The sequence below is a fragment of the Stegostoma tigrinum genome, chromosome 19, assembly GCF_030684315.1.
Source record: "Stegostoma tigrinum isolate sSteTig4 chromosome 19, sSteTig4.hap1, whole genome shotgun sequence".
Taxonomy (NCBI): Eukaryota; Metazoa; Chordata; class Chondrichthyes; order Orectolobiformes; family Stegostomatidae; genus Stegostoma; species Stegostoma tigrinum.
The window spans coordinates 40,990,636-41,017,951 of record NC_081372.1 but is presented as its reverse complement, the minus strand read 5'-3'; the positions used below and the strand labels follow the sequence as shown (position 1 = coordinate 41,017,951).

The following is a 27,316-nucleotide window of genomic DNA, read 5'->3' as shown; positions in this document are numbered from 1 at the left end:
GCTGGAGACGATTAGCCTGCAGCCTGTTGGCTCTGATCCTCCTACTTTACATACCATTTCCACTCGCAATACTTTATATGGGCAGGCGCTGGGCGCAAAGTGTAATAGCTGCGAGTTTTTAACTAAGAAAACTGTCGTCTAAAGTAACTTTACCAAACAGAAACCCGCGGAATTTTCGGTGCGTGGTTATTTTTCTGGTAAGGCGTAAGTGTTCAATGTAAATAGTTGAGTTACATGTTACAACTGTTTTTGTCTTATTTTCCTCTCTTTGGTTAGACTGGGGTGGGTATTCGAATAAACGAAGTCATTATTCCCGGTTTAAGAGGGAAACAGGGAACCTGTTTAAAACTTTATAGCTTCTTGACATGAGGAGGTGAGCGGGAGAAACACCTACACGTTCAGTGTTAACTGTTGCGTACGACCAATTAATTCCAGTTAAATAAACCTTCTTATTGTCTAACATGGATTCTTTAATCTTGACAAGACTTGTTACTCTGTTGATCAACTATCATTTCGTTCAGTACCTAGTAAGTGACATACTTCACATCATGAAGTTAACCAAACTGTTCTGCCGCTGTCTTTACTGCAGTTCGTATTAACCTGTTTCTTGAAGATGTTAGGATATTTTTTATCCTTAATCGCGGAAGCAGTACCATTACAGCTAGTTTTGGATTATGGTGGCGGTGCTCGTTTCGCATGTTACTGCGTACCAGCTTGTGGTGACAGATTATAATGAATCGTGTTTATTATCGAGTGCGGTGTTTTTAAAAAGCAAGCATCTCGTTCAGCAATATGTAGGTACAACAGGTGGGGAGATATAAATGTGTTAGTGCTTTGACAATAAAAACAAATCTCTCGAAATAAAACCATCGCTTTAAAAATAAATTGGTGTGATTTGAAATTTAATTGAGTCAACAAACGAGGATCTCGCTGGTTTAATTTTATTTATCTTTCTTTTCATTTGTCGTCGTGAATTCAATTTGACCTCAGTCAGTAATCTGACAAAATGATGTATTTGAAAAGCTTAAAGGTACACTGCTGCTTTTTGGCCTTGTTGCGTGCGATAATGTTTGTTTAACAGGGCCTATAGAGATCCGCAAGCTGTCGTTTGTATTTCTTTAGAATTAGAAATTTACAATAAAAGATCAAGTTCGGGCTTTTCAGTTGAACTGTTGGCAATGCTTTGTGATTTATTAATCTTCCGGAAGTTATTTCAAAATAAATGTCCACACCCGCTGGATGTTGTACTCGGTTCCTAGTGTCAGAAATTTTCTGTTAAATTACTTGGAGCTGCAAGGTGGAACAAGCTTCAGTAGGTACTGTGTAGTATCTTCAGAAGCAAGTTTTAAATTAAACAAAACTTGGATTTTCTTCATTGTGCTGTGCTTTCTACAAAATTACATTGAGTCTTTTGGAAAGTGTCCATACAAAATGCAAAATAGTTCATTGATGTTGACTTCATTTTGAGAAATTTATTGCAATTCATTGCCAGACATCATGAAAAAAGTCCATTAATCTTTTGGACCTCATTTGGAGTATTGTAACGTGCAAAACTAATAGTGCAGAAGCCTCTTAATCAATCATTCCAGAAAATTCTGCCTTAAGTATTTTATTAATCACAAATAAATATATATATTGAATGTGCCCACAAAACGTACAACAGTAATGTAATTTTACATTAACAGTTTTACAAATCAGTGGAAAAAGAATTCCCTAAATGTATTTAAGAGTTTTAATTACTAAACATTTGGAATTAACATACTTTAATTTCATATCGAACTGTGTGGAATGATTTGTATCTCATGATTTATCTGGCAACGTAATTCAAATTGGATTAACAATTGAAATGATTCCAAACCTGCATAGTTTGAAAAGGAACTTGGTTTTGTGGACAGAGACCTTTGGAATATGATGTAGGTTCTCTACTGCTAATGACTATTCCTTGTGAGTTTTCAAATAGGACCAATTATGATATAAATTCTATTGTAGGACTCTTTTTATAAGACACAAGGACTACTAATCATGCATGACCTATAGTGGCCTCATGTGCTGAATATAAATATTCACGAGTGATTACCTGGCATTGTCAGTCTCTATCTAATTTCTTCTAGTTTGCTGCACTTCCCAAATGCACTGGGCTCGAGTGATGTGAGGAGCTGTATTCAGGATGACGCTGCTGGCAGGAGACAGTTCAGATTATGATTACAGCGCCCTCAGCTGTGCCTCTGACAACTCCTTTAATCAAACAATCTACAATGAAACACAGACTCTGAAAGGTGTGTTTTACAGTAGAGCCCACCACATACACTCTCAAGACTATTTGTATACCAATGCATTCCCAGAGGATCGGAAGCACCATGTTATAATAAATGTTGGAGGAATAAAATACTTATTACCATGGACCACACTGGATGATTTTCCTTTAACACGTCTGGGGCAGTTGCGATTTTGCCACAATTTTGATGAAATAATGAAAATCTGTGATGATTACGATGTGACATGCAATGAGTTTTTCTTTGATCGGAACCCAGGCACCTTTAGGACGATCTTGACTTTCCTGAGAGCTGGGAAATTGAGACTTTTGAGAGAAATGTGTGCCCTTTCTTTCCAAGAGGAATTGTTGTACTGGGGCATTGAAGGTGACAATTTAGAGTGGTGTTGTCGTCGCCGATATCTGCAGAAACTTGAAGAATTTGCAGAAATGAACACTATTGAGGAAGATCTGGCAGAGGGTGAAAGGATGGGCGATTCTGTTGAACCATCAGGATGTAATCACTTCATGACAAAACTTAGGGATATGGTGGAAAACCCTCAGTCGGGACTCCCAGGAAAAATCTTTGCCTGCCTTTCTGTTATTTTTGTGACTATTACTGTAGTTAACCTATCCATCAGCACCATGCCTGACCTCAGGGCTGAAGAGGATAAAGTAAGTTTGTTTTTACTCTTTATAATTAGCAACAATTCAAAATAAATGTAAAAATTTACAGTTAAACAGTACATTTTCAAGTGTTACCTTTTTAAGTCTTATTTATGGCTTAGTTTCAACACTTCACAAAATTATTCAATACTACCATTTCGGACATTACAAATATAATCTTAACCTGGAGGAATAATCAATAATTTATTTACTACTATGTACAGCTGAAGTCATAGTTTATTTTCTATTGCATAAAAGATTCTACACTTATCTATTAATTGATGCCACCAATCTTAGAATGCTACAGCACAAAAAGAAGCCATTCAGCACCCTGTGCTTATGCTAGTTGTTTGGTCGATCTCTTAATCTCACTCCAATAGCCCAATCTATTTTACTGTTTCAAGTATTTACCCACGGTGGCTCAGTGGTTAGCACTGCTGCCTCACAGCGCCAGGGACCTGGATTCAATACCACTCTTAGATGACTGTCTGTGTGGAGTTTGTACGTTTTCCCCATGTGTGCTTGGGTTTCCTCCCATAGTCCAAAGATGTGCTGGTTAGGTGGATTGGCCATGCTAAATTGCCCATAGCGTTCAGGGATGTGTAGATAAGGTGGATTATAGGGGAATGGATCTGGGTGGGATGCTGTGAGGGTCGGTTTGGACTTGTTGGGCCGAAGGGCCTGTTTCCACACTGTAGGGATTCTATGATATGAATTTTCTTTTAAATATTACAATTGAACCTGCTTCCACCACCTCCTATGTGGTATGCTCTAGATCACGAGAACTTGCTGTCTAAAAATATCCTTCATCGTGTTGCTTTTGGTTCTTTTGCCAATTGCCTGAACTCTACATCCTTTGGTTCTGTATCCTCCTACCACTGAGCAGTTACTCCTTATTTACCCCATCAAATCCATCCATGCTTTTGACTATTCTTATCAATCCTTCTCTTTAACTTTCTCTGCTGTAAGGTCCATTATGTTCTCGCATATAGACATAAAAGATTCCATGACACTTTTATTTTAAAGAAGAGAGGAGGAGTTATGTCCTATGTCTCAGACGATAGTTATCCCTCAATCATACAGTCTATAAGTTATTACTACAAGTCATTATTACATTGTTGTTTGTGGAAACTTGATGTGAGAAAATTGGCAACCTCACTTCCTACCTTGCAGCAGGGACTTCAAAAGCAGTACATTGACTGACTATAAAGTGTTTTCAGCCTTGCTGGGGCTGTGAAAGGAGCTTTTTAAATGCAAGACTTTCTTTTTCTTTAAGGAGAACCACTTTGAGCTCTCCAGTCTCAACACGTGCATATGTGGGAATGAAAGAGCACTGAAAATCACTGAATACTGAAATAGTATGAGAAGCATGTTCCTTCATTTGTATAATCACATGAGCAACATCTCTAACAGACAAGGCCAGTTTGTTTTTATTTATTCAAGGGAAATAGGGTTTGCAGGACCCCTATCATTGCCTGTTCCTACTTTCCTTTGAGAAGGTGGTTGTGATCTGTCGTCTTCAACTGCTACAGTTAATTTGATGCAGGTACATCCACAGTACCATTTGGGAGAGAAAGTTCAGGATTTTGACCCAACTGCAATGAAGAAATGGTGATCTGTTTCCAAGTCAGGATGGTAAGTTGTTTTGAGAGGTGGTCCTTCATCTATATGTTCTCCTTGTCATTCTGGATGATAAGGATTTTGAAGGTACGATCTAAGGAACCTTGGTGAATTTCTGCATCTTGTAGGTAGTACACACAGCTGCTACTCTGCATTGGTGTGGAGGGAATCCTCGTTTGCGGATAATTCCACTAGTTTTATAGTTTTTGAAGGATTAAATTGCCATGGATCTGTATTTTCTGCAAGAGAATGAGTGTATCTATTCATTACTAAATTGGGGATAATATGAAGGATGGCAAAGACAACACTGACCTAAAGGATTGGAGTCTTGGCAAAACTAAATACCAAGGATCGGGCATAAATCATTTGATCATTTGGAATGAAGTATTGCCTAGTTCTCTCATACATACATTTTCAGTCAGTGAATATCCTGTATTACTATCTTAATTAAGGCCATAAGTGTAGCTCAGACTTCAAGTGCTTCAAATTTAGAAATTTGCATTGAAATATACAGTAATCCATTTAAGATTGTAAACGTGTTAAATTTCTTATGCCTTCATTAAAATTTAAAACCTTCATTCATAATTCATTAAGAAATAACTTGGTGAAAAAAGTTTCTTTTTTATTTTCTGAAGACTATTTTCCTTAAGAATAATCTAATTCTAAATGAACTTATTTAATTTAAAGATACTAGCCATTTTACATGACAAAATCTCTCCAAAATATTTGATTTTTGATTTTAAGTATTAATCATATCGGTCAAGGAAGAACCTTGACTTAGGTATCCCTACAAGCTAAGCTGCTCAGATGATATCAATAAGAGGTACACATGAGCAGGCCTTTTGGAAATGATAAATCTGCAACTTCAGTCCAGCTTCAGACAAATCAAGAGGTGTATGAGATTCTGTGAAACTCCACTGTTAGGTGAGAAATATTGTCTGAGTAACTCAGTGTTTCCTAGTGTATGGGCCTCTGTTTATTTTGTCACCACATTGACACTTTTTTTAATAACTGACATCTTGGATTCAGCTAACAGGATTGAAATTGAAGGCTTGGGTACTTCTACAAAAACACAAACTCTAATGCATATACACATCAACACCTGCAGTCCTTCATTTTTGCATTAATGAGTTAACTCTTTCTTTATTAAATGGGACTTATTTTAAATATAGGAATATCTTAGTCATGAAAACTTTGAAGAACCCAGCAGGTACAGCCTTGCGAGCTAGGAGAGAGACTTCCAGATTCTCACAATCCTTTTGCATGAAAGTGTTGCCCCATTTCCAATTCTAAGTGACCAGGATCTAACTTTAAAGTTAGTCACCTTTGTTCTGGGCACCATGACCAGAAGGAGAGTTTCTTTTGTATTTACCCCAGTGAAACCAAAATGACTTAATATATTTTGATTAGATCTACCCCATTCCTCTTACCTCAATTGAATATAAGTCAACCTCATAACAACTTTTTAAGTGTCATTCTGGGCAATTTTTGATGTGTCCCCTTGCATGGTCAAAATAACTTTTGAAACGTAGTACACAAAACTAAACAGCATATTCAAGACGGGTTCTGCTGATCCTCTGTCCAAGTAGGGGATAGCTTCCCAACTTCTGTGTTTCTTCCTTTTTATTAAATGGCAACTTTCCATTACACTTAATAAACTTGTACACTCACAATGCTTTTGTATACGCCTTCACAAGTGCCTTGGTTTCTCACCATTGGCAAAAACAAACCAAATCATTCTTTACTCTGAAGAGAGTGGACTCGCACTTCCCTGTTTTGAGCTTCATCTGCTATACTTGGTCCCATTGACTTACTTCATTCAGAATATCATTGCAAATTGTACCTGCAACTTCAATCTTCAGTGTTTTGAATAAATTAGTAGACTCAAAGTCATGAGAGTCAGCACTTTTTTTCAGAATGGGATTGTAGATTCGAGTTGTGAGAACAGAGATATCAACATTTAACTCTCCAAATGACATGCACCAAGAAGCCAGCTCCTTGAAGAGAATCATTTTCAGTCTCATTCTCCTGAGGAGAAATTAGCAAAAACTCATTATCATAACTGCTACCAATAGCCACAGGATAATAAAGTCATAATGTTCATAACTAATGTAGACACATGTTCTGACCTAGAAAAGCACTGTCACAATTGTGACTTTTATATTTCTTCATGGATATGAATGTCACTAACTAGATTAACTTGTGTGTTGCCCATCATGAATTGAACGGAATAACCTGATATGAGAGGGCACTGTTGGTTCCACGGGTGTGTAATAACATTCCTGAGCAGGTTGATTAGGAAACGAGGTTAAGTTTTCAGAAAAAAGACTGGTGGTGAGCTGTTTCCTTGAGCCTGTGCAGTTCATGTGGTGTAGATGCAGCCATGGTTCTGTTAGAAGGCTGTTAGTGTTTTTGAACTCAGAGATAGTGAAAGAATGTGGATATTTGTTGTGTAGTTTCAAAGGGTACTTGCATGCAATGGTGTCCCCATGCATCTGCTTCCCTTGTCCAGTTAAGTGGTAGAGTCTGTGAGTTTGAGAGCTGCTGTCAAAGGATGTTTGATAAATTGCTGCAGTGCATGTTATAGATGATACACGTCGCCTCTGGTGCACAATGGCAACAATGTTCCCTCTAATATCTGTTTCTTCTGCACGGATCTTAGGGATCCATGCACAGCAGCGCCTTCCAACAGCAGAAGCCAATGCATCAGTCACTGATCAGCATGCACAACCTCCCAGCAACTTAGAGGAAACATTGGTCTGAGGCCAGGATAATGAATTTTTAAGATAGTGGATGGAGAAATGATCAGGAAGGTGCTTTGTTCTGGATAGTGATGAGCTTCTTGTATGTTGTTGGAGATGCACTCATCCAAGCAATTAGAGACAATTCCATCATACTCCTGACTTGTGCCTTGTAGATGGTGACAGACTTTGGAGAGAGAAGAAGTGAGCTACTCATCACAGAATTCCCAGCCTCTAATCTTCTCTTGTAGGCACAGTGTTTACTTGTACTGGTATATCTATCATAAAGGTATTGATGACTGCCTGTGAGCCAAACAAACACAAAGGCCATTGGGCTGCAGGGTTCCCAAGCAGAATATGAGGTATTGTTCCTGCAACCTTTGGGTGGCATCGTTGTGGCACAGCAGGAGGCCCAGGATGGACATGTTGTCTAAGGAATGGGAGGGGGAGTTAAAATTGTTCGCGACTGGGAGGTGCAGTTGTTTATTGCAAACCGAGCGGAGGTGTTCTGCAAAGCGGTCCCCAAGCCTCCGCTTGGTTTCCCCAATGTAGAGGAAGCCACACCATGTACAACGGATGCAGTATACCACATTGGCGATTGTGCGTGAACATCTGCTTGATGTGGAAAGTCATCTTGGGGCCTGGGATGGGGGTGAGGGAGGAGGTGTGGGGGCAGATATAGCACTTCCTGCGGTTGTAGGTAAAGGTGCCGGGTGTGGTGGCACTGGAGGGGAGTGTGGAGCAGACAAAGGAGTCAAGGAGAGTGTGGTCTCTCTGGAAGGCAGATAAGGGTGGGGAGGGAAAAATGTCTTTGGTGGTGGGGTCGAATTGCAGATGGCGGAAGTGTCGGAGGATGATGCGTTCGATCCAGAGGTTGGTGGGGTGATATGAGAGGATGATGGGGATTCTGTTTTGGTTGTAATTGCGGGTAGGGGGTGTGAGGGATGAGTTGCGGGAAATGTGGGAGACGCCAGTTGAGGATGTTCTCCACCACCGAGGGGGAAAGTTGCGATTCTTGAAAAACGAGGACATCTGAGATGTACGGGAGTGGAATGCTTCATCCTGGGAGCAGATGTGGCAGAGGCAAAGGAATTGGGAATAGCGGATGGCATTTTTGCAGGAAGGTGGGTGGGAGGAGGTGTATTCCAGGTAGCTGTGGCTACTAACCTCATCCCACCCCCTTGACCTGTCAGTCCTTCCTGGACTGACATATCTCCTCCCTAACTCCCCATGCACACTCCCCTTTACTGGCTCCATCCCTGCCTCTTTGACGTATCTGTCTCCTCTCTACCTATATGCTCCTCTGTCCACCTTCCGTCATCGCCTCCCCCTCTCTATTTATTTAAGAACCCCTTCCCCTCCCCTCCCCTATTTCTGAAGAAGGGTCTAGGCCCGAAACATCAGCCTTCCTGTTCCTCTGATGCTGCTTGGCCTGCTGTGTTCATCCAGCTCTATACCTTGTTATCACAAAGTCCATTATGTATGCAATTGGTTAAGATGTAAAACCCATTTGATGCAAATTTAACCAAATGCATATGCCTTGGAAGCATCTCAGCTTGGGAGCTGGGACTTGCGAGGGTGGGGGGTGTGTGCCCTTTTCAACAGGTGCAAAGGAAAAACCCTCAGATTATTCAGACATAGGAGGTCTCATCTTTTGCATTCCCTGGAACATCTGGAATAGGGCCTGAACCCATAACCTAGGGCAGCCCAATGGCTCTAATCCACTGTGATGCTGCTTGACCCAGTCTTTCTTCAGTGTGGCAGGTGCCAGATACAGTGACAATGAGGAGGCAAGAGTAGAGGCCTTCGACTGGGGAGAAAGCAGTGACCAATAATGGCCATTCGTTTTAGTGTAAAGACAGAAAGTTTTAGAAAGACTGGCACCAAAAAAAAGCCAATCTGCAGCTTAGTGACTCCTGGTCAGCCCACAGGTTAACTTGAACATTCAATATGTAGGCAGCTGGAAGGATGGACCAAACCTACTTCCTGCAATGATAATTGGGTGGAACATTCATGTGCCAGATGGCTGATTGAAGTCCACAGCAGAAGAATCTCTACACTGGTGAGTGAACCTTTCAACTTCAGTGAGTACTTAAAGCAGCAATAGACAATCCACTGGATTTCTTGGACAAGATGTATAACAGATGCCTAATCCTGTCTCTGCCAAAGTTGGAAGTTCAACACAATTGGAGATCATTAAGAGTTTATATTGTCAGGGCTTCCATCTCTGTCCTCTACAGCATTAAATTATATGCTAAGACATTATATTAAAAGTTATTTAAATGATTGCACTGACAATCTTGTTTATAACCCTGGATAAACAAAATGACCACAGATTTAACTAATAGCATTTGTTAGATAACATGGATTGAAGCCCTTGAATTGCACAAAAGTTCATGGAAGGTTGAAATCTAACACCACTGAGCAAAGTTATTGTTCCACTGGCATTGATCCTAAGATGATACGTACTTTTCTCATTAGCAGTCTTTAAAATAGAGTTGTTGTACTGAAAATATTTAGGTGTTGTTGGCAGTTTTGGGCCCATAAGAGCATTGTCATAACATACAGTAATTTGTGCTTAAAATTCAGTCATAAATGAGTTCCAGTACTTGGAAATGTTCAACTCAGTTTACTGCTTCTTTGTGCAAAACACTTCTTTGAATTCATGGGGTTGAATTCCAAGCTTCAGAAAATGGTGCAAAGCTTTATCTTGTATTGCAGATGTTTCTGCAATTCTCTGCTGATGCCAACATAGTAAACAGCCCACAGACTGAATCAGTAGGCACACTGACTGGGACTGAAGAAGAGGTAATGGGGAAAGACCTGATTTACTGTACATACAGACCATTAGGGGACCAAGGGATAGCTATGGCCCACTCACTGTTGCAGTGGAGCCTCAAAGAAAATTCATGCTCGTCCTGTTCCTGTAAAAATAACTATTAACTTAATTGGCACATCTTTTTCTGCAACACATGGTTCAGGAGGATTGCCTATAGTTATGAGAATCTGGGCAAGCCTTCTTAATGGAAACCCCTACAAATATGCAGAGAGGCAGTGCACGACAAACAGCTTGTTTTCATCAGGTGGGCCTCATTTTGTGAGAGAATCTTTTTAAAACACAAACAATACTGAATATCTTTCAATTAAGGAGAGCTACCTTATTAAGTCAATGGTCTTTCTATTTAGCCTTGGATATTGAAAAGCTAAATACCTTTTTTGTTGGGTTGATTTGCAGACAATTCCCACTAGTACCTTGCATCCTTTATGTTGTTTAAATTGCAATGTTCTATTTGCCTGTTCACCCATTCTGAAATCTCTCCGTTCTACAGTGATAATTGTTTCTTTTGTCAATGCTACTGCCCATTGTTCCCAAAATTCCCTGATTCTTTTTTAACAATCCTATTGCCTAGGGATTGAGTATTCGGGTTCTTTTTTAAAAACATCAGCAATTTTGTAGCAGCGAATGACATACATAAAGTTGAACAAATTGAAAGTCAAGAGAAAGGTTCAAAAACAAAGTTGCTGGAAAAGCTCAGCAGGTCTGGCAGCATCTTTGAAGGAGAAAACAGAGTTAACTTTCGGCTCCGGTGACCGTTCCTCAGTACCCTTTAGACCCTTCCTCCTGAGGAACAATCACCGGATGAGAAACATTAACTCTGTTTTCTCCCTCACAGATGCTGCCAGACATGCTGAGCTTTTCCGGTAACTTTGTTTTTGTTCTTGATTTACAAGGTCCACAGTTCTTTTGGTTTTTATTAAGAGAAAGGTTCATCCTACTCTGGGTTGAATATCAGATACCAATTTGCTGAAAAAGCTTTGGTGTCCCCGAATATGAGCTCACCAAAGCAGAACGTTCATGCTAAAGAGTCTTTTTTTAACAAACGGAATTGTATAATATTTATAAAGTACATTCCTTCCCCCACACCCTCCCATATACATCCTGTAGATCCTTAAGCAGGATTTTGAGTCCCTGCTTGGTCAGGAATGGATGCAGATGAGAACTAAAAGTTCCCCCAATGGTAGCATGCTTGTTTCTTGGCTCTAATCCTTCTTCAGAACATTATTGTAGATATATAATGGATGAGGTTGTGGGGTTATTCATTTACATCTGTTGGATAGTAAAATGGCACATGAAGAGGTCTAACCATTCATTGGTCGGAATATTGAGTACAGGATTTGGGGCGTCATTTGCGGCCATACAGGATATTGATGAGACCACTTTTAGAACACTGTACAATTCTGGTCGCCCTTCTGTAGGAATGATATTGTTAAACTCTAGAGGGTGCATGAAAAATTTACAAGCATTCTGCCAGGACTGAAAGATTTAAGCTATAGGGAGAGGCTGAACAGGCTGGGGCTTTTTTCACTGGATTGTCAGATGCTGAGAGGTGACCTTTATGGAGGTTTTATAAAATCATGAGGGCATGCATAGGGTGAAAAGCCAAAGACCTTTTCCTAGGATGAGGGAGTCCAAAACTAGACAGTATAAGTTTAAGGTGACAGGGGAAGGATTTAAAAGGATGTGAGGGGTAACTTTTTCACACAGAGGATAGTACATGTTTGGAATGAGCTGCGTGAAGAATTGGTGGAGGCAGTTACAATTGCAACATTTGAAATGCATCCGGACAGATAAATGAGTAGGAAGGCTTTAGAGGGATATGAGCTGGCAAATTGGTCTAGGTCAGAATGTCCGGCCAGTACAGATAGGTGGCATTGAAGGTCTGTTTCCACGTAGTATGACTTTATGTCTGGTCGTCTCTATCATATCCTTTCCACTGAATTTAAGCTCCCACCTCACGTGTTTTATTTTACATGTGTATAGAATCCTTAGCTGGATAATTGTGCTCACACAACCCACATATACGATGGCCTTTTCCTCGCACATTTTGACTTGAACAGATTTCCCTTTTCCCATCTACACCTAAGAATTATTGGTAGTTAACTGTGGTTAGCTGAACTGACTTGTGCCAACCTGCTTGGATTAGAATAGCATGTTCAAAAATGCTTCCTTTGTGATCCACAGAATTTGCTACACAACTAAGTAACACGTTAAAAAGGAAATCAGACAACATTCTAAACTGACAATTGTTTATTAATTAGAATTGAATGGCAAATAATTAGTAGAAAGGTTATTTATTTAAATAACCGGGTCAAAAGGCAAGTCAGTAATCCCACATTATCTGCTTGCTGATTATCAATTTAGAGTTGATATTGGTGTTTGAAGTTTTTAAACCAACTTGCTCAGACAAGTGATGACACATTTGCATGGCTGGCGGGACTTGAACTTCTGACCTAGAAGTAGGGACACTACCACCTTGGATAAAGCCATTCTACGTGGGGCTTCAACTCCATATTATGTGAAACGCAATTACAGGGTTGGAAAACAGCTGTATGCCCACTCTTATCCCTATCTCAATCACCTCAAAATTTAATCACATGGTTATCCACAACTCACCTAATTTATTTGGAGATCCAAGGAGGAATTCTATTCCAGCACACTGCAACTCCTTTGGATCACATCTGTTTTTAATCGACTTGTTCAGACATATTTTGACATACCTCCTGGAGCAGATGAAACTTGAACCAGGACGGTCTGAAGATTAGTATCTGAGACTGATAGAAATTCTTAAGATTAAAGCTTTCTGCAAGTAGATTGTCTTGCATTCCTTAGTACCCCAAAACAGATGTGATCCAAAGGAGTTGCAGTGTGCTGGAATAGAATTCCTCCTTGGATCTCCAAATAAATTAGGTGAGTTGTGGATAACCATGTGATTAAATTTTGAGGTGATTGAGATAGGGATAAGAGTGGGCATACAGCTGTTTTCCAACCCTGTAATTCTGCCTGATTTGAAATGTGCCCAATAGTTTTAACTCCCCATATGAACTACCACAAGAGGTTAGCTAGAATTTTATATATTCACGAGGAATATTTTTACATTTTTGCTATTGCTTGTTTAATAACGCAATGAAACATTTTTCAACTTAGTGACACTCATTACATCTCACATACAGTTTACATTTATTCTGGTGCTTGACCTCATGACTTCTCTAGCTTCCCTGTTAGTTGGAAGCAGTGCTGGGTTTTGACTCCTACAATAAATTTTTGTGTTTTCCCCATTTTCGCAACTTTTTGCAATAGTTGTGATTTAATCATTTTTCTGTAACAGTAGTAGAATTTGACTCAATAACATAGCTTTTACAGCGATATCTTGCAACACGTTAAGGCAAGGAATACTTATCTTGTCTATTGTTGTCATGGTCTTGCACTGCTGTTTTAATCATGACCCTCAACCTGTCTCAAACGTTCAGCAGATACATGAATAATAATATCACCACCTGAGTAGTGAAGGTGAAAGATCACCCTATAAGCTTTATGTGTGGAGAAAGCTAGAAGTACAGTTTTTGAATTTCTGGACAGTTCCACTACCATATGTTTGCATTTTGCTGAACTGTGCTGATATTCACAGGCTAAAGTATTTAAATGCTGCTGAAAGGTTTTCATTTAAACCCTGTGATCGTAAGCTTCACTATAGATCATAGATCATAAAACCCCTACAGTGTAGAAACAGGCCCTTCAGCCCAAGAAGTCCACACCAACACTCTGAGCACCTACCCAAACCCACCCCCCCATAACCCAACTAATCTACACACCCCTGAACACTACGGGCAATTTAGCATGGCCGATCCACCTAGCCTGCACATCTTTGGACTGTGGGAGGAAACCGGAGCACCCGGAGGAAACCCACGCACACGCGGGGAGAATGTGCAAACTCCACACAACAGTCACCCGAGGCTGGAAGCCAAAAAATATGTTTTTAGTATTTTAGTTAAAAAGCTACTTTTTTTCGAATATTTATAAGTCTGATAGGTTCTGAAACCTGTCAATCTGTTTAAGTTTTGCAATTGTCGGTAATATTCAAAATTTGGTTGAAAAAACATATGATTTGTCATGCAGAAGTCCTAAGGGCTGAAATGGAGCAATCACCCACATAGAATTTTACATTGGAATAGAAGTTGAGAATGAGATCTCCATCCCATTTAGAGAGCTACTTAATAGTATATGCTTATAAATGAAGGAAATTTTGATTATTAAAGACTGGATTAGGATAGAAAAAATGTTTCCGGTAAAAGAAAGGAGTTTATTTTACTGTATTTTCTCAACCAAAGCATCAAGTTCAGATATTCAAATAAGGTCTTATTATATGAAACATCAGGTGTATACAGTTGAGAACTTTAAAAATAATAAATAAACATTTTAATGCTTATCAGCACAACATAAAATGAAAGCTAAGCACAACAAAAGAATACATTGAAAGTGAAATTAGCAGGAATAAGAGGAACATGAGAAAAAAATGAATAAAAAGTGTATATCAAGAGCAGTATAGATATTTTGTATAGGCTCACTTAATAACCATCAATGCCAAGAATAAATCCTTCCACCTTTTAAAAGTCCTTTTTGTAAAAAATGTATCTTCTCAACTATTTAACAAACCCTGATTATCTCTCCTCAATCTCCCATCCATTTGTTTTATTGCTTATCTATTTTTTTCTTCTCCTTCTCATAAGGGTATATTCAAGGCATTCACTACCAGAATAGGGACATGGGGTAAATTAAAGGAGGAGATAGACAGATTTTTAATTAGTAGTGGATTAAAGGGTTATGGGGAGTCGGTGGGAACGTGGAATTAAGGCTATGGTGAAATCAGACATGATTGTATTGAACGGCAGAACAGGCTTGAAGAGCTGAATCAAATCACCTACTCCTGCAATTAGCCCACATGTTCTAAACAATGTGTTTGGATTAAAAGAGCATTAAAAATAGGTAACAAATAGACCAATGAGCATCAAAGAGACAAGAAAATGACATGTTACTAATGATGTAGATATTATTATAATAGAATTACTACCATGAAACATATTATCGAAAAGACAATATACTAAAGAGAGAGACAAAGTTGCTGGAAAAGCTCAGCAGGTCTGGAAGCATCTGTGGAGGAGAAAGAGTTAACATTTCAGGTCCGGTGACCTTTCCTTAGAACTGATGGTGGCTGGGAAAACGTCAGTTTATATAAAATAGGGAGGTGGATGGGGAAGGGAGTAAACGATAGGATAGAGCCCAGAGAGCGAAAGACAGTTGGACAGACAAAGGAGTTGCTAACCGTCAGGCTGGGAGGGTGAATAGTTGTTAATGGGGACTGTTAGTGACTAGTTGTTGTGGTTGAGATTTTCACTTCTTTTGATAAACACTGCAGTTGATGTTCACAAGAATGTTTAGACTAGTTTCACCAAAGATGAGGAATTTAATTCAATCTTGATTTAACGTGTTTGCTTCAGAGTACAGTAGTTACATTTTTGCTATGACACAGACAACTACTTAATCCATCAGAATGGGATGGAAGTTGAAATAATTTGGGAAGTATAGCAGTTTTCGGTTTGAAGTGATGATAGGATTAGTCTTTGCTGTGAAGGCTTCTCCTACAACGTACATTCTGTTACTATTAACATATGAAGAATGACATTACGAGTAAGTGACAGTAACTGTAGGTGACATACCACAAGAGGAATAAGCATTTTCAAAAAGCTGAAGAGCAAAAGAATAGAAAATGACCACCAGATAAATATGCATACTGTTACAACTAATAGTGAAAAACCAATTATATTTAACCAACGAAGAAACATCTGTAGTTCCTGAAGAATTTAGCGAAAATAATGTAAAGTATGACAAGATCTCAAATGTAAAAAGAACTTTTGAAAACAGTTATTTATTTATTGATCTTTACTTTTTTCTTTAATCTGCAGGGTGTATGCTCACAGAAGTGCTACAATATTTTCATTGTGGAAACTGTCTGTGTAGGCTGGTTTTCACTGGAGTTTATGTTACGATTCATTCAGGCTCGCAGCAAATTTGTCTTCCTGAGGACTCCACTCAATATCATTGACATTGTAGCCATCTTACCCTATTACATAACTCTTCTGGTGGACACCACATCAGTGGAAAATGGAAAACCAGGAGGAGGAAGCAGTTACATTGACAAGGTGGGCCTGGTTCTGCGAGTCCTCCGTGCCTTGAGGATTTTGTATGTCATGCGCCTTGCCAGGCACTCCCTGGGACTACAGACACTGGGGCTAACAGCGCGCAGGTGTACCCGTGAATTTGGTCTCCTTCTTTTATTCTTGTGTGTGGCCATTGCACTCTTTGCCCCATTGCTTTATCTTATTGAGAATGAAATGTCTAGTTCACATGAGTTCACAAGCATACCAGCATGTTACTGGTGGGCTGTTATCACCATGACGACAGTTGGCTATGGAGATATGGTGCCTCGAAGCATCCCAGGCCAAGTGGTGGCACTAAGCAGTATTTTAAGTGGCATCCTTCTCATGGCCTTCCCTGTAACCTCCATCTTTCACACTTTCTCTCGCTCATATGTGGAGTTAAAGCAAGAACAGCAAAGAGACCAGAGAAGATTACAGATTATGGTTAAACCTAAACCACAGATGAACATTATTTCACAAGAAAATGAGAACTTATTTTCAAGTCTCTCTTCAGAACCATGAGAAAACTAAAGAACAATTGAAAAGCAGATGTGAGAAACAACTTTCATTTGTGGAACATGGTGCATTTTCTTTTTGCAGGGAATGAAATTTGAGTAGCAATCTGATGTTTAGAATTCATACTTATGAATACAATGATTTTTTTTTGAGAATGTAGCAACTTACAACCTTCCAGACAGTAGGCCAAATACTTAAGTGTGATTTCTAGGTATATATTTAAATTTAACCTATAAGGCACTAGTGAGACAAATTTACATTGTGTTGAATGCTGGCAAGATTTAGCATGATCAAGCTGAACAGTTGCTTCAGCAATGAATGTCACTCAGCAACCTAGAAATTGTTACCAAATTATAATCATAACTGAATATTTGTAATAAACCACAACACCTCACACAAGGACTGTCAAAAGTAACACATAACCACCTACCATTATTCTACATTAACGTGATGTTGATGAGGATTGCCTGAAATATTTGAGGAAGCAGCAGATTTTTTTTTAAGGAGGTTTAATTCTAACCATTTACCTTCCCAAACACAAATTGTGGTTCACATGGAGCAATCTAATTGGTCAGGGGAGCATGGAAATAATCCAAAAACTGAAACAAAACAAAACTGAAATGCTTCAAAAAAATTGCATGGAATTTACATTCTCAGCAAACAAGGATCCTGCAATGAGTACCTGTACTATAAACAATTTATACAAGATCAAGTTTTAAAATCTGAACTTTGAAAGATATTTCATTCTTGAACACTATACAGTCAATTTTCAGAAAAAATCATGTGATCTGGCTGCCAAATGTTGCTAAATTGTTTAAATTACAGATAGCTCTATTTGAACGTGTGATTTCTTTTGTTGAACTATTTGGCAAATTTTAAGATATTTTACAATCCCTGGTGACTGCCTTCAGAATCGGCCATATGCTTAACTCTTCGTTAAGACGATTCATTTTGCTGAACTGCCTAAAAATAAAAATTATGTCAGACTTCTTTGTGCAGGGCCACAAACTGGAAGCTATGCCAGCTTTGAGTTGGTGGTGTCACAGGGTTTCTTGTGGATTTGCTTCATTGTTATTGATGTTAACACTGAATTAACATTTGCCATGGAGCACTTACGTAGCTAACAACACAGAAACAGGTTATTTATCTCAAATGGTTTGTGCTGTTACTTATCCCCCACACAAGCCACCTTCTAATCCTTTCCATCTAACCTTATCATTTGTATGACATTTCTATTCATTCCACCGTCATCTATTTATCCAGGTTTCCCTTTAAATGCCATTTATAGCAACTACCTTTTTCTCATGATTGCAGATTTTATGTTTCCATTACCCTCTGGTTAAGATGCTTCTGTTGAATTTTTATTAGATACTGTTGTGTATTTATGGCTGCTTGTTCAGCTCGCTCCCTTAAGACCACAAAACACAGCAGTAGATTTACATAGAAGCACAAATGATAAGACCAAGGGTAGGCCATTGACAGCTCAAGTCTACTCCATTTCATTATGACCATGTTCCTCTCATTCAACACAATGAATTATGAATCAAACTTAATGAAATCATGGCTGATCAGATAATCCTCAATTCCCACTTTCCTATCGTATCTCCCATTACCTTTGATTCTTTTAATGATTCTATATTTTTCTGTTTCAGCCTTGAATATATTGAAAAGTCCAGCCTTAACTGCTTTGTAAGATAAAAAATTCCACAGATTTGCTACCCTCTGAAAGAAAAAGTTCCTCCTCTGCCTTAAAGAGAAAGCCCCTTACTCTGAGTTTATATCGTCCTGCCTTACAGTATGCCCCAACAGGAAACAGCTTCTCCGCATCTACCTTGTCAAGCCCCATGAGAATTCTGTGTTTCAATATGATTTCCTATCATTCTTCTGTATTCCAATGAGTACAGACCCAACCTACTCAACCTTTCCTTTATAAGAAAGCCCCTCTATGTCTGGGATCAGCCTAGTGAAAGTTCTCTGGACTAATTCCAATGCCAGTGTATCTTTCCCTTTAGGCTAGGGGCCCAAAACAATCCACAGTATTCCAGCCATGATGTGACCAGTCTTTTACTGTTTTTATACTCCATTCCCTTTGAAATAAGGAGCAACATTATATTTGCTTTCCCATTACCCACTGAATTGAGATGCTAGTTTTTTGTGATTTATACACTAGGCACCCTAAATACCTCTGAACTGCTGCTTTCTGCAGTCTTTCCCTGTTTAAATACTTGGTTATTCTGTTCATCTGTTACATAATATTCAGTTATTCTCCATGCAAAAGTACTTAACGTCTCACTTTCCACACTATGTTTCATCTACCAAATCTTTTTCCTCAGTCACTTAACCTGTCTATATCCCTTTTGTAGACAAAATCTGCCATCTTCATTACTTGCTTTCCCACCTATTTTTTGACCGTAGACTTAACGATAATAGTTTAACTTTTGTCATGCAAGTTATTAATCTATACTGTAAATAAATGTTGCTCCAACACTGATCCCTGTGGCAGTTAACAAGTTCCATAGAAACATAGAAAACAGGCACAGAAGTAGGCCATTCAGCCATTTGAACCTGCACTGCCATTCAACTCCTGGAAAACTTCCAGTATTTAGGTTTCAATCGCTATCTGTGACAGTGAATTCCACAGGCTCCTCACTTCCTGTGGAGAAATTTCTCCTTATCTTAGTGTTCTATCCTTTGGCTGTGACCCCTCTTTCTGGACTCTCCGATCACCAGGAACAAACTTCCTGTATTTACCCTGTCTAATTCTGTTGGAATTTCACAGGTTTCTGAGATCCTGTCCTCATTCTTTTAAACTCCAGTGAATATAGTCCTAATCAACCCAGTCTCTGTCTTCATTCGTTTGTCCTGCCATCTCAGGAATTGGTCTGGTAAATCTTTGTCACAGTCCCTCTATAGCCAGATCATAGTTCCTCAGATAAGAAAACTAAAACTGCACACCCTAGGTGTGGTCTCACTAACGCCTTGTAGAATTATAGTAAGGCATCAGTGCTGTACTAGAATCCTTTCGCTATGAGAGTCAATGTACCATTGTTGTCTTCACTTTATGCTGCACCTACATGCTTCTTTTCAGCAACAGGTGTACAAGTACACCCAGGCCTCATTGTATCTCCCTTTTTTCTAGTCTATCATCATTCACATAATCGACCTTCGTGTTTTTGTTACCGAAGTGGATAATATCACAATTATCTGCATTATGCTTCATCTGTCATATGTTTGCCCACTCACTCAACCTGTCCAAATCACACTGAAGTATCTCTGCATCTTCCTCACAGTTCACCCTCCTACCTAGTTTTAGGTCATCTGCAAGGGTTGGAAATAATGCTGTTAGTTCCCTCATCTAAATGATTAATATATATTTAGTGTTGATGCCCCCTTTATCCCAATCCTCTGTCTTCTGTTAATTGGCCTAAGCTCAACTCGTTCTAAGATATTACTCTTACTAAGTAGCATCATTTGCAGTACCTTATCAAATGCCCTTTTGAGATCCAAATGAATCAAATTTACTGGTTCCCCTTGTCTACACTGCTTGTTACCTCTTCAGAGAACATGCAAATTTGTCAGGCACGATTTCTTTTCATGAAGCCATGCTGACTGTGCTTGATTACAATATTTTTTTCTGAATGCTGTGCTATTACATCACTTAACAGTCTATTGTTACCTATTTTTGTCTCCCTCCCCTGCAAATAAGGTTGTTAGACTGGCAGTTTTCCAAACACGGGACTTTTCCAAAAATCTTGAGATTCTGGAAGTTTGCAACCAGTGCATTCACTACCTCTTACTTTAAAATCCTAGCGGACTTAGCAGCCTTCAGTCTCATGAGTTTCCCAGCACATTTTCTCAAGTAATAATTATTGTATACACATTTCCTTCCACCACTTCCCTACCTAGCCTCTCTTTAGCCTTTTGATTATTTAGTATTTTTGAATGCTGTTGGAGTGCTTTACCATGAAGATTGATGCAAAGTATTTATTCAACTCATCCTTCATTTACCGCATCCATATTGTTTTTTCGGCAGTCTTATTATCTAAGAAGCCTATGTTTACTGTTGCCTGTTTCATTCTTGAAAAATAAAGCTCTTACTGTCTGTTTTTACGTTATTGGTTTGTTTGCTCTCAGGTTTATCTTCTTCTTCTTTATTTTTTGCATAATTTTTGTTGGCTTTCAAAACTTTCCCAGTCACCCAATTTACTTTTAATGTCTTTCTTTCAGTTTTCCTACAATTTCATACTTCCCTGCTTATCCACTGATGGTTTATCCTTCTTCCTCACTGGGATATATCTTTGCTGTGAGACATAAATGAAACTATTTTAAATATCTGCCATTGTTAATCACTTCTTTTCTCAGCCCACTGCAGTCAATTTGCCCTCATTCCCATGTGATTATCCTTATTTAAGTTCAGCATGGTTGTTCCTGATCCAAGCTGTTCACTTTTAAACTGAATGCTGCCATGTTGTGGTCATGTTCCCAAGGCAATTCCTTATCTGAGGTCATCTGTTAAACCTGCCTTATTACATTACTGTATAATGAGGCAGAGAGACTGCCTTGTCAAGCTATTGTGTAATCTTAACCTCTTTCAGATCACTCCTCTGCCGTTTTTTCTTTCCTTGAAAAAGAACTCCAGTCAATCCTAATTGATACTATTCAAATGTTCTGGTCTTATCTTTAGAAATTAAATTTAATCAAATTTGCTGTAAAGTTGGTAGGAATCTCGCCCATAGTGCACATGAAAATGATATAGTAACAATGCCTGAGGAGAAAGCTTCATACTTGGCTGCATGAAGTTAGTACTGGTTTTTAAAATTCCATTACTTTACAAAATATTTAGATATGCACTTGCAACCCAAGGCATACAAAGCTATGGGCCAAGTGCTGGTAAATGGGGTTAGAATAGTTGGGTGCTTGTTTTTGACCAACACAGTCAATGGGTGAAGGGCCTTTTTCTGTGACGTAGACCTCTATGATTTCTAAGTTATCAACTGGAATTATATAATCTTCCCTAGTGTGTAGACATTACTGAAGAAGAATACCCAATAGTGACACAGTAAGCAAACAGGATATTTTGATGTGTCGAGAATCAATACTATATCAGAGAAATAACAGTTAAACTGTAGATTATACGTGGTGCGTTGCTAATACAATCATGATTTTTACATTATAGAACTCAGCTGAGAACATCTTTACATAAAACTATCCAATTAGTCTGGATCCCTTAAGAAATCATTATCAAAGGATTTTCTAAGATATACTTAGAACGACAGAAGTTTGCAGCAAGAAAGGAAGTCCTTTGTCCTTTTGTTTCAGTGATGAGGTAATCTAAAACAAATTTCATTCTCCCCATTTCCACAATCTGATATATTCCAATGCTTCAAATATTTATCCAGTTCTTTACTTTAAAAATGCAATGGTCTCTTATGTGTCACACTCTTAATGACACTTTTAGGTTGATGACACCTTGTCATCAATTCCCCAACCAAAGGAGATCTTTTTCCATGTTCACTCCATCAAAACCATTATTAAATCTCCTCTAATCCTTCTCTGCAGTTGCAGCATCTCAAGACTTTCAGTCTAATTGTAGTTTCCTATCTCTGTCAAGAAACTTTACACTTTTTAGATTTAATGTTTTTGTAATGGAATACTTAAAACAGCAGAATATACCCTATTTGAGTTTTGATACATGAATTGATTTAGTGGAGAAACTATCTTTTTAAATAATTAGATCAGAAGATCTACTCTAAAACAAGTCACGTTTTAAATTGGTATCTTTTATCCTGCACATTGTTTCTGCTTAAATAATCCTCCAATTCATTTTGGAAAGCCTCATTTGAACCTACCTCCACAATACTTTTAGGTAATGTACTCCAGACCTAACTACGAAGTGAAAAGGTTTTCGTTTGCCTCATATTTGCTTCGTTTGCAGAATACTTTAAAACTGTGCCCCTCTGTTTTTTGATCGATTTCTGAGTAGGAAATTTCATGCCTTACATTCTGTCCAGACCCTTCATTAGTTTGAAAACTTCTATCAAATCTCCACTTCGCTTTCTCCTCTCTAAGGAAAATAGTCCCAACTTTACCAATCTTTCTACGTAACTGAAGTGTCTCTCTCCTGGAACCATTCTCATAGACCTCTTCTGAGGTCTCCTTGCTCTAGTGTTACACCCAGAACTATACATAGTACTCTAGCTGAAGTCTAACTAGTGTCTTATATACATTCAGCATAACTTCCCTGCTGTTGTATTCAATGTTCCTATTTATGAAGCCAAGAATACTGTATGCATTATAAACTACTCTGTCTGCCTATTCTGCCACCTTTTATTGACTCATATGCATCATGATCTATCTGCTCTTGCACACTTTTTGGGATAGTATTCTTTGTTCCTCCATTTTCTTTATACCAAAATACATCACCTCACACTTCTCCACATTGAACTTCAGATATCACTTCTCTCTCCATTCCACCAACATGTCAATTTCCATTTGAAATTTTATAATGTCCTCACAGTTCACAATTATCAAGTTTTGTGTTGGTCACAAGTTTTGAAATTGTTTTGTGCGTACCACGACCTAAGTAATTTATACATCAGGGAAAACAAAGGTTCCAATACTGACCCCTAGAAATTTCCACCATAAACTTTCTGTCCAAAAAAATTCATCATTCTGTGTTTCCTATTCCTCTACCAATTTTGGATCCACTTTTCTTCCATGACTTTTTATTTTTCTCAAAATTCTTCTATGCGGTGCTGTTGGAAACCATGTGCCCCACATCAACATCCTTCATCTTATCAACCCTTTCTTTTACTTTGTCAAAAGGTCCCAGAAGGTTAATTAGACATAATTTGTCTGTTAACAAATCCGTCTGACTCTTCAAAATCAATCCACATTTTCCATGTCACTATTAATTATCTCAAATAGTTTCCAGAAGTTTTTCCACTACTGATGTCACATTGTCTGGTTTGTAACTGCGGGACTGACCTTTACAATATTTTTAACAGAAGCATAACACTTGCATTTCTCCAGTACCATCCCCAAATTCAGGGAAGGCTGAAATATAAATGGAAGTGCCTCTGTAATTTTTACTCTTAATTCCTATGTCTCATCTGGTCCAGGTTTCTTATCAACTTTCAAGTTTCAATAGCTTTTCATCACTTTTTTTGATCTTTCTAGTGACCTGAGATTTCCTCTTCTGTCACCATTGCCTGGGCAGCATCTGACTCATAGGTATAGCAAAGTACTCATTTAACACTTTAGCCTCTGAGTCTAAACCTCCATTTTTAGTCCCTAATTCTTCCTTCAACCACTCTTGTTTGATTAGATTATATTCCCCACAGTGTGGAAGCAGGCCTTTCAGCCCAACAAGTCCACACCGCTCCTTGGCCATACCACACACCCCTGAACATTATGGGCAAGTTAACATGACCGATCCACCTAGCCTGCACATCTTTGGACTGTGGGACGAAACCAGAGCACCTGGAGGAACCCACGCAGACACAGGGAGAATGTGTAAACTTGTTGATGTGCCAGTTGAAGACTTTGAAATTTCCTTTTAGGTTACCAGCCAATTTTTTTTTCATAATCCCTCTTTGCGGCTTGTATTTGGTTTTTTTTATCTGCTTTCTGAAATTTTTGCATTCATCAACTGCATTTGTTTGCCCTCACTTTTCCCTTTGACAAATTATACTTTAAAACTGCCCACAGTATCTTCTCTTTGAAGGTATGCTATTGTTCAGCTACTGTTTTACCCACTAGTCTTTGGTTCTCATCTATCTGGCCCAGCTTTGTTCTTGCCTTTTGTTGAAGTCTGCTGTGCACCTATTAATGTTCTTATTCTGGACTGACAATGTCACTTTGTACTGTTGTCCTCAACCTTACAATATAGTGATCACTGTTCCATAATGTTTCTCATTGTCATTTCGTCTACTTGGGCCACTTCATTCCTAAGAACTCAGTCAAGCTTCTAGACATGTATGACTCACTACTTTCCTCCATATGCAATACTGTTTTTTTATTTTCCACATACCCTGATGCAATGCAGTTAAACTTGAAACATCCTTGTAGTATTTTTTTCAACTTCTTATATAAGGAAGTACCCACTTAATTGGAAAGAAAATATTCCTTAGAAAGAACATACTTCTAAACCTAACATTGATCTCATAAGTTATTAACACTTTTAATAAGATAACAATGTTAATACTAACCTGCTGGCAACTTGTGTGATTTAGTTTTCACACATATAAAGTGTAAAATCACAGACACCTTTATTTTCTCTTTTCTTTATAATGTTTGTTGATCAAAGGCTGTAAAGCCTTTTATAATTTCGGCAAAGGGGAGATTGTACCTCTCTTCAGCTCTATCAGTGTTGGAGTGAATGTTCTTGAGTTGAATAGTACAACTGCTGAGCAACCACTGCATATGCACATTCTGTGCCTGATTGTAAACATGTCATTTGAAACATAGAAGCTTTGATCTGAATCATCTGTTTATATATTCTGTAGTTAGGTAAGCAACAAAACAATCTATCCACAAATGCTAAAGTTATTTACTTATTATGTGAACAGTAAATCAAATGAAAATTACAATCATTTAAGAATGACTCATCAGCTGTAGAGTCAATATCCAAGAATGAACTGTTTCTGTTTCCACATACCTTTATTTCCTGTTGATGGATAATCACCACAGCTGTAAATGATGCATGCAGAAAGTCAGTTATTTAGATAATCTGTACCTATTCTACCAACTGATCAGTTATTGTAATTGTTGCATCTGAACTTAAAATAAATCAGATAATAAAGAACACTCCTTTCATTATTGGGCTTCCCACATTTCTTTTGAAGAATGATTGATTGATTGATTTGCATTTCTGTTAGAACAGAAATGTATTTGATAGTAACTTTTATTAGCAATTGTTTGCAGTTTTCATAAATTATTTCCCGAATAAGCTTTTTCCTAAGGAAAAGGAGTCAAGAGTGGGAGTTGGTTAATTGATGCACATTTTCTACATATTAAGTTGTAGTTGGTAGGTGAATGGCTCCATGTGATGTGCCCTTAACCTTTCAATGGAAGGCTGTGTGTTCTGGAACTGCTTTACAGGCTGACTCATGCATCAAGTAGATGTTTATCCATAATATGAAAATAAAATTTACTGTTAAAATAACACCCAATCAGTATCAGAGTAACACTAATACTGAATTGAATAGCACATTTATTTTGGTTGCTACAGGTTGCCAGCATTTGAAAGGTGAATATTTTATATGAATGCATTACTGTATATTTCCAAAATTTTCTGTCTGACTAGACTTAAGTAAAACCATAGAAATTTTAAAAGGGTGACCACTTTCTCATCTATAATACTTTAGCTATATCCTAAGAACAGATCAGACAAAACAGGATACCAAGCCCAAGAAAGAGGTATGAGGTGTTGGGTGAGAATTCAAAAATGATTGACTAAAAGGAGCAGGCCAGACTCATTGAATTAATATTTTATTAAATGGAAGGGATATATTCCAGAAGCCAGATTGATGTGAATGGCAGATTCTGTGATATTGAGGGAGAGGGCAAGAAACTAGGTGCATCAGAATGTACAAGAATGATGAATGAATTGTATGTATTTGGTGTGGGATAGAATATGAGTAGCAGATAACAGCGTGGAGCTGGATGAACACAGCAGGCCAAGCAGTATCAGAGGAGCAGGAAAGCTGATCTTTTGGGTCTGGACCTTTCTTCAGAAAATGGCTATAGATTTGATTTAAAAATAAATCAGAAGTTTATTCCACAAATGAAATAAAAGTGTAAAACGATTTGTAAGATTTCAGAACACGCAACAAAACAAAATCTCATTCATTCCCCAGCAGCATGACCTCAAAGTTAATAATATCTGGAGAAATATTCACCCCTTATCAAATCTGTAGTTTTTACTTAACTGCTCCTTCTCATTTTCTGTCCTCTGAGCTGTGAGGCCTTTTCCCTTGTTATCTCACATGAGAATAAGTCTTAGACTTTCTCAGCTTTCAATAGCCACTGGGCCAGGTTTCTAACTGAACACTCCTGGTCTGAAAGTTACACGAACTAAACTCCTTCCTTGAGGTAGCTTATTCCTTTAACTGCTCTGAACAATTTCCTTTTCTCCGAGACCAAACTTGCATCTGACTTCATTTAGATCTGTTTCAAGCTGAACCCAAAGCTTTTCAACATTTTTTAAAAAACTTTGCTGTTCCTAGATTTACTACAGCTAATGGCTTAATATTTTCTCTCTTACAAACCCCACAGTGTAATCAAAGTTCGGTTAACACTCCGGGAAGTTTTGCAGTCATCTGATCTCTCACAGGTACTGGTTTAATATTATTGTTCCGCAAAAGTTGACCTAGTTCATTCTTAAAACCCACTCACAATAAAAAAAAAAATTTGCTGCTAGTTTAAAGGCAAAACTGTTTTAAAATGATATACACAGCTTATACTGTTCATCACAAGATAACCATTG

At 38.3% G+C, this 27,316-nt stretch overlaps 1 protein-coding gene across 1 annotated transcript; it reads left to right on the top strand.

Moving 5' to 3' along the window:
• Positions 1-81: 81 nt before the first annotated feature.
• kcng1 (potassium voltage-gated channel, subfamily G, member 1) lies at positions 82-25,572 on the top strand. The gene is made up of 3 exons (XM_048549664.2): positions 82-197; positions 2,112-2,926; positions 16,078-25,572. Exons 2-3 carry the CDS (start codon positions 2,168-2,170, stop codon positions 16,831-16,833), a joined length of 1,515 nt encoding a protein of 504 aa, XP_048405621.1. The 5' UTR covers positions 82-197; positions 2,112-2,167; the 3' UTR covers positions 16,834-25,572.
• The last annotated feature ends 1,744 nt before the right edge of the window (positions 25,573-27,316 follow it).

Bases quoted from the DNA above. Each gene is read 5' to 3' on its own strand.
- kcng1 (XM_048549664.2), top strand. From the start codon at position 2,168: ATGACGCTGCTGGCAGGAGACAGTTCAGATTATGATTACAGCGCCCTC. The intron at 2,927-16,077 runs GTAAGTTTGTTT...TTTAATCTGCAG, and splicing joins TCAGGGCTGAAGAGGATAAA to GGTGTATGCTCACAGAAGTG.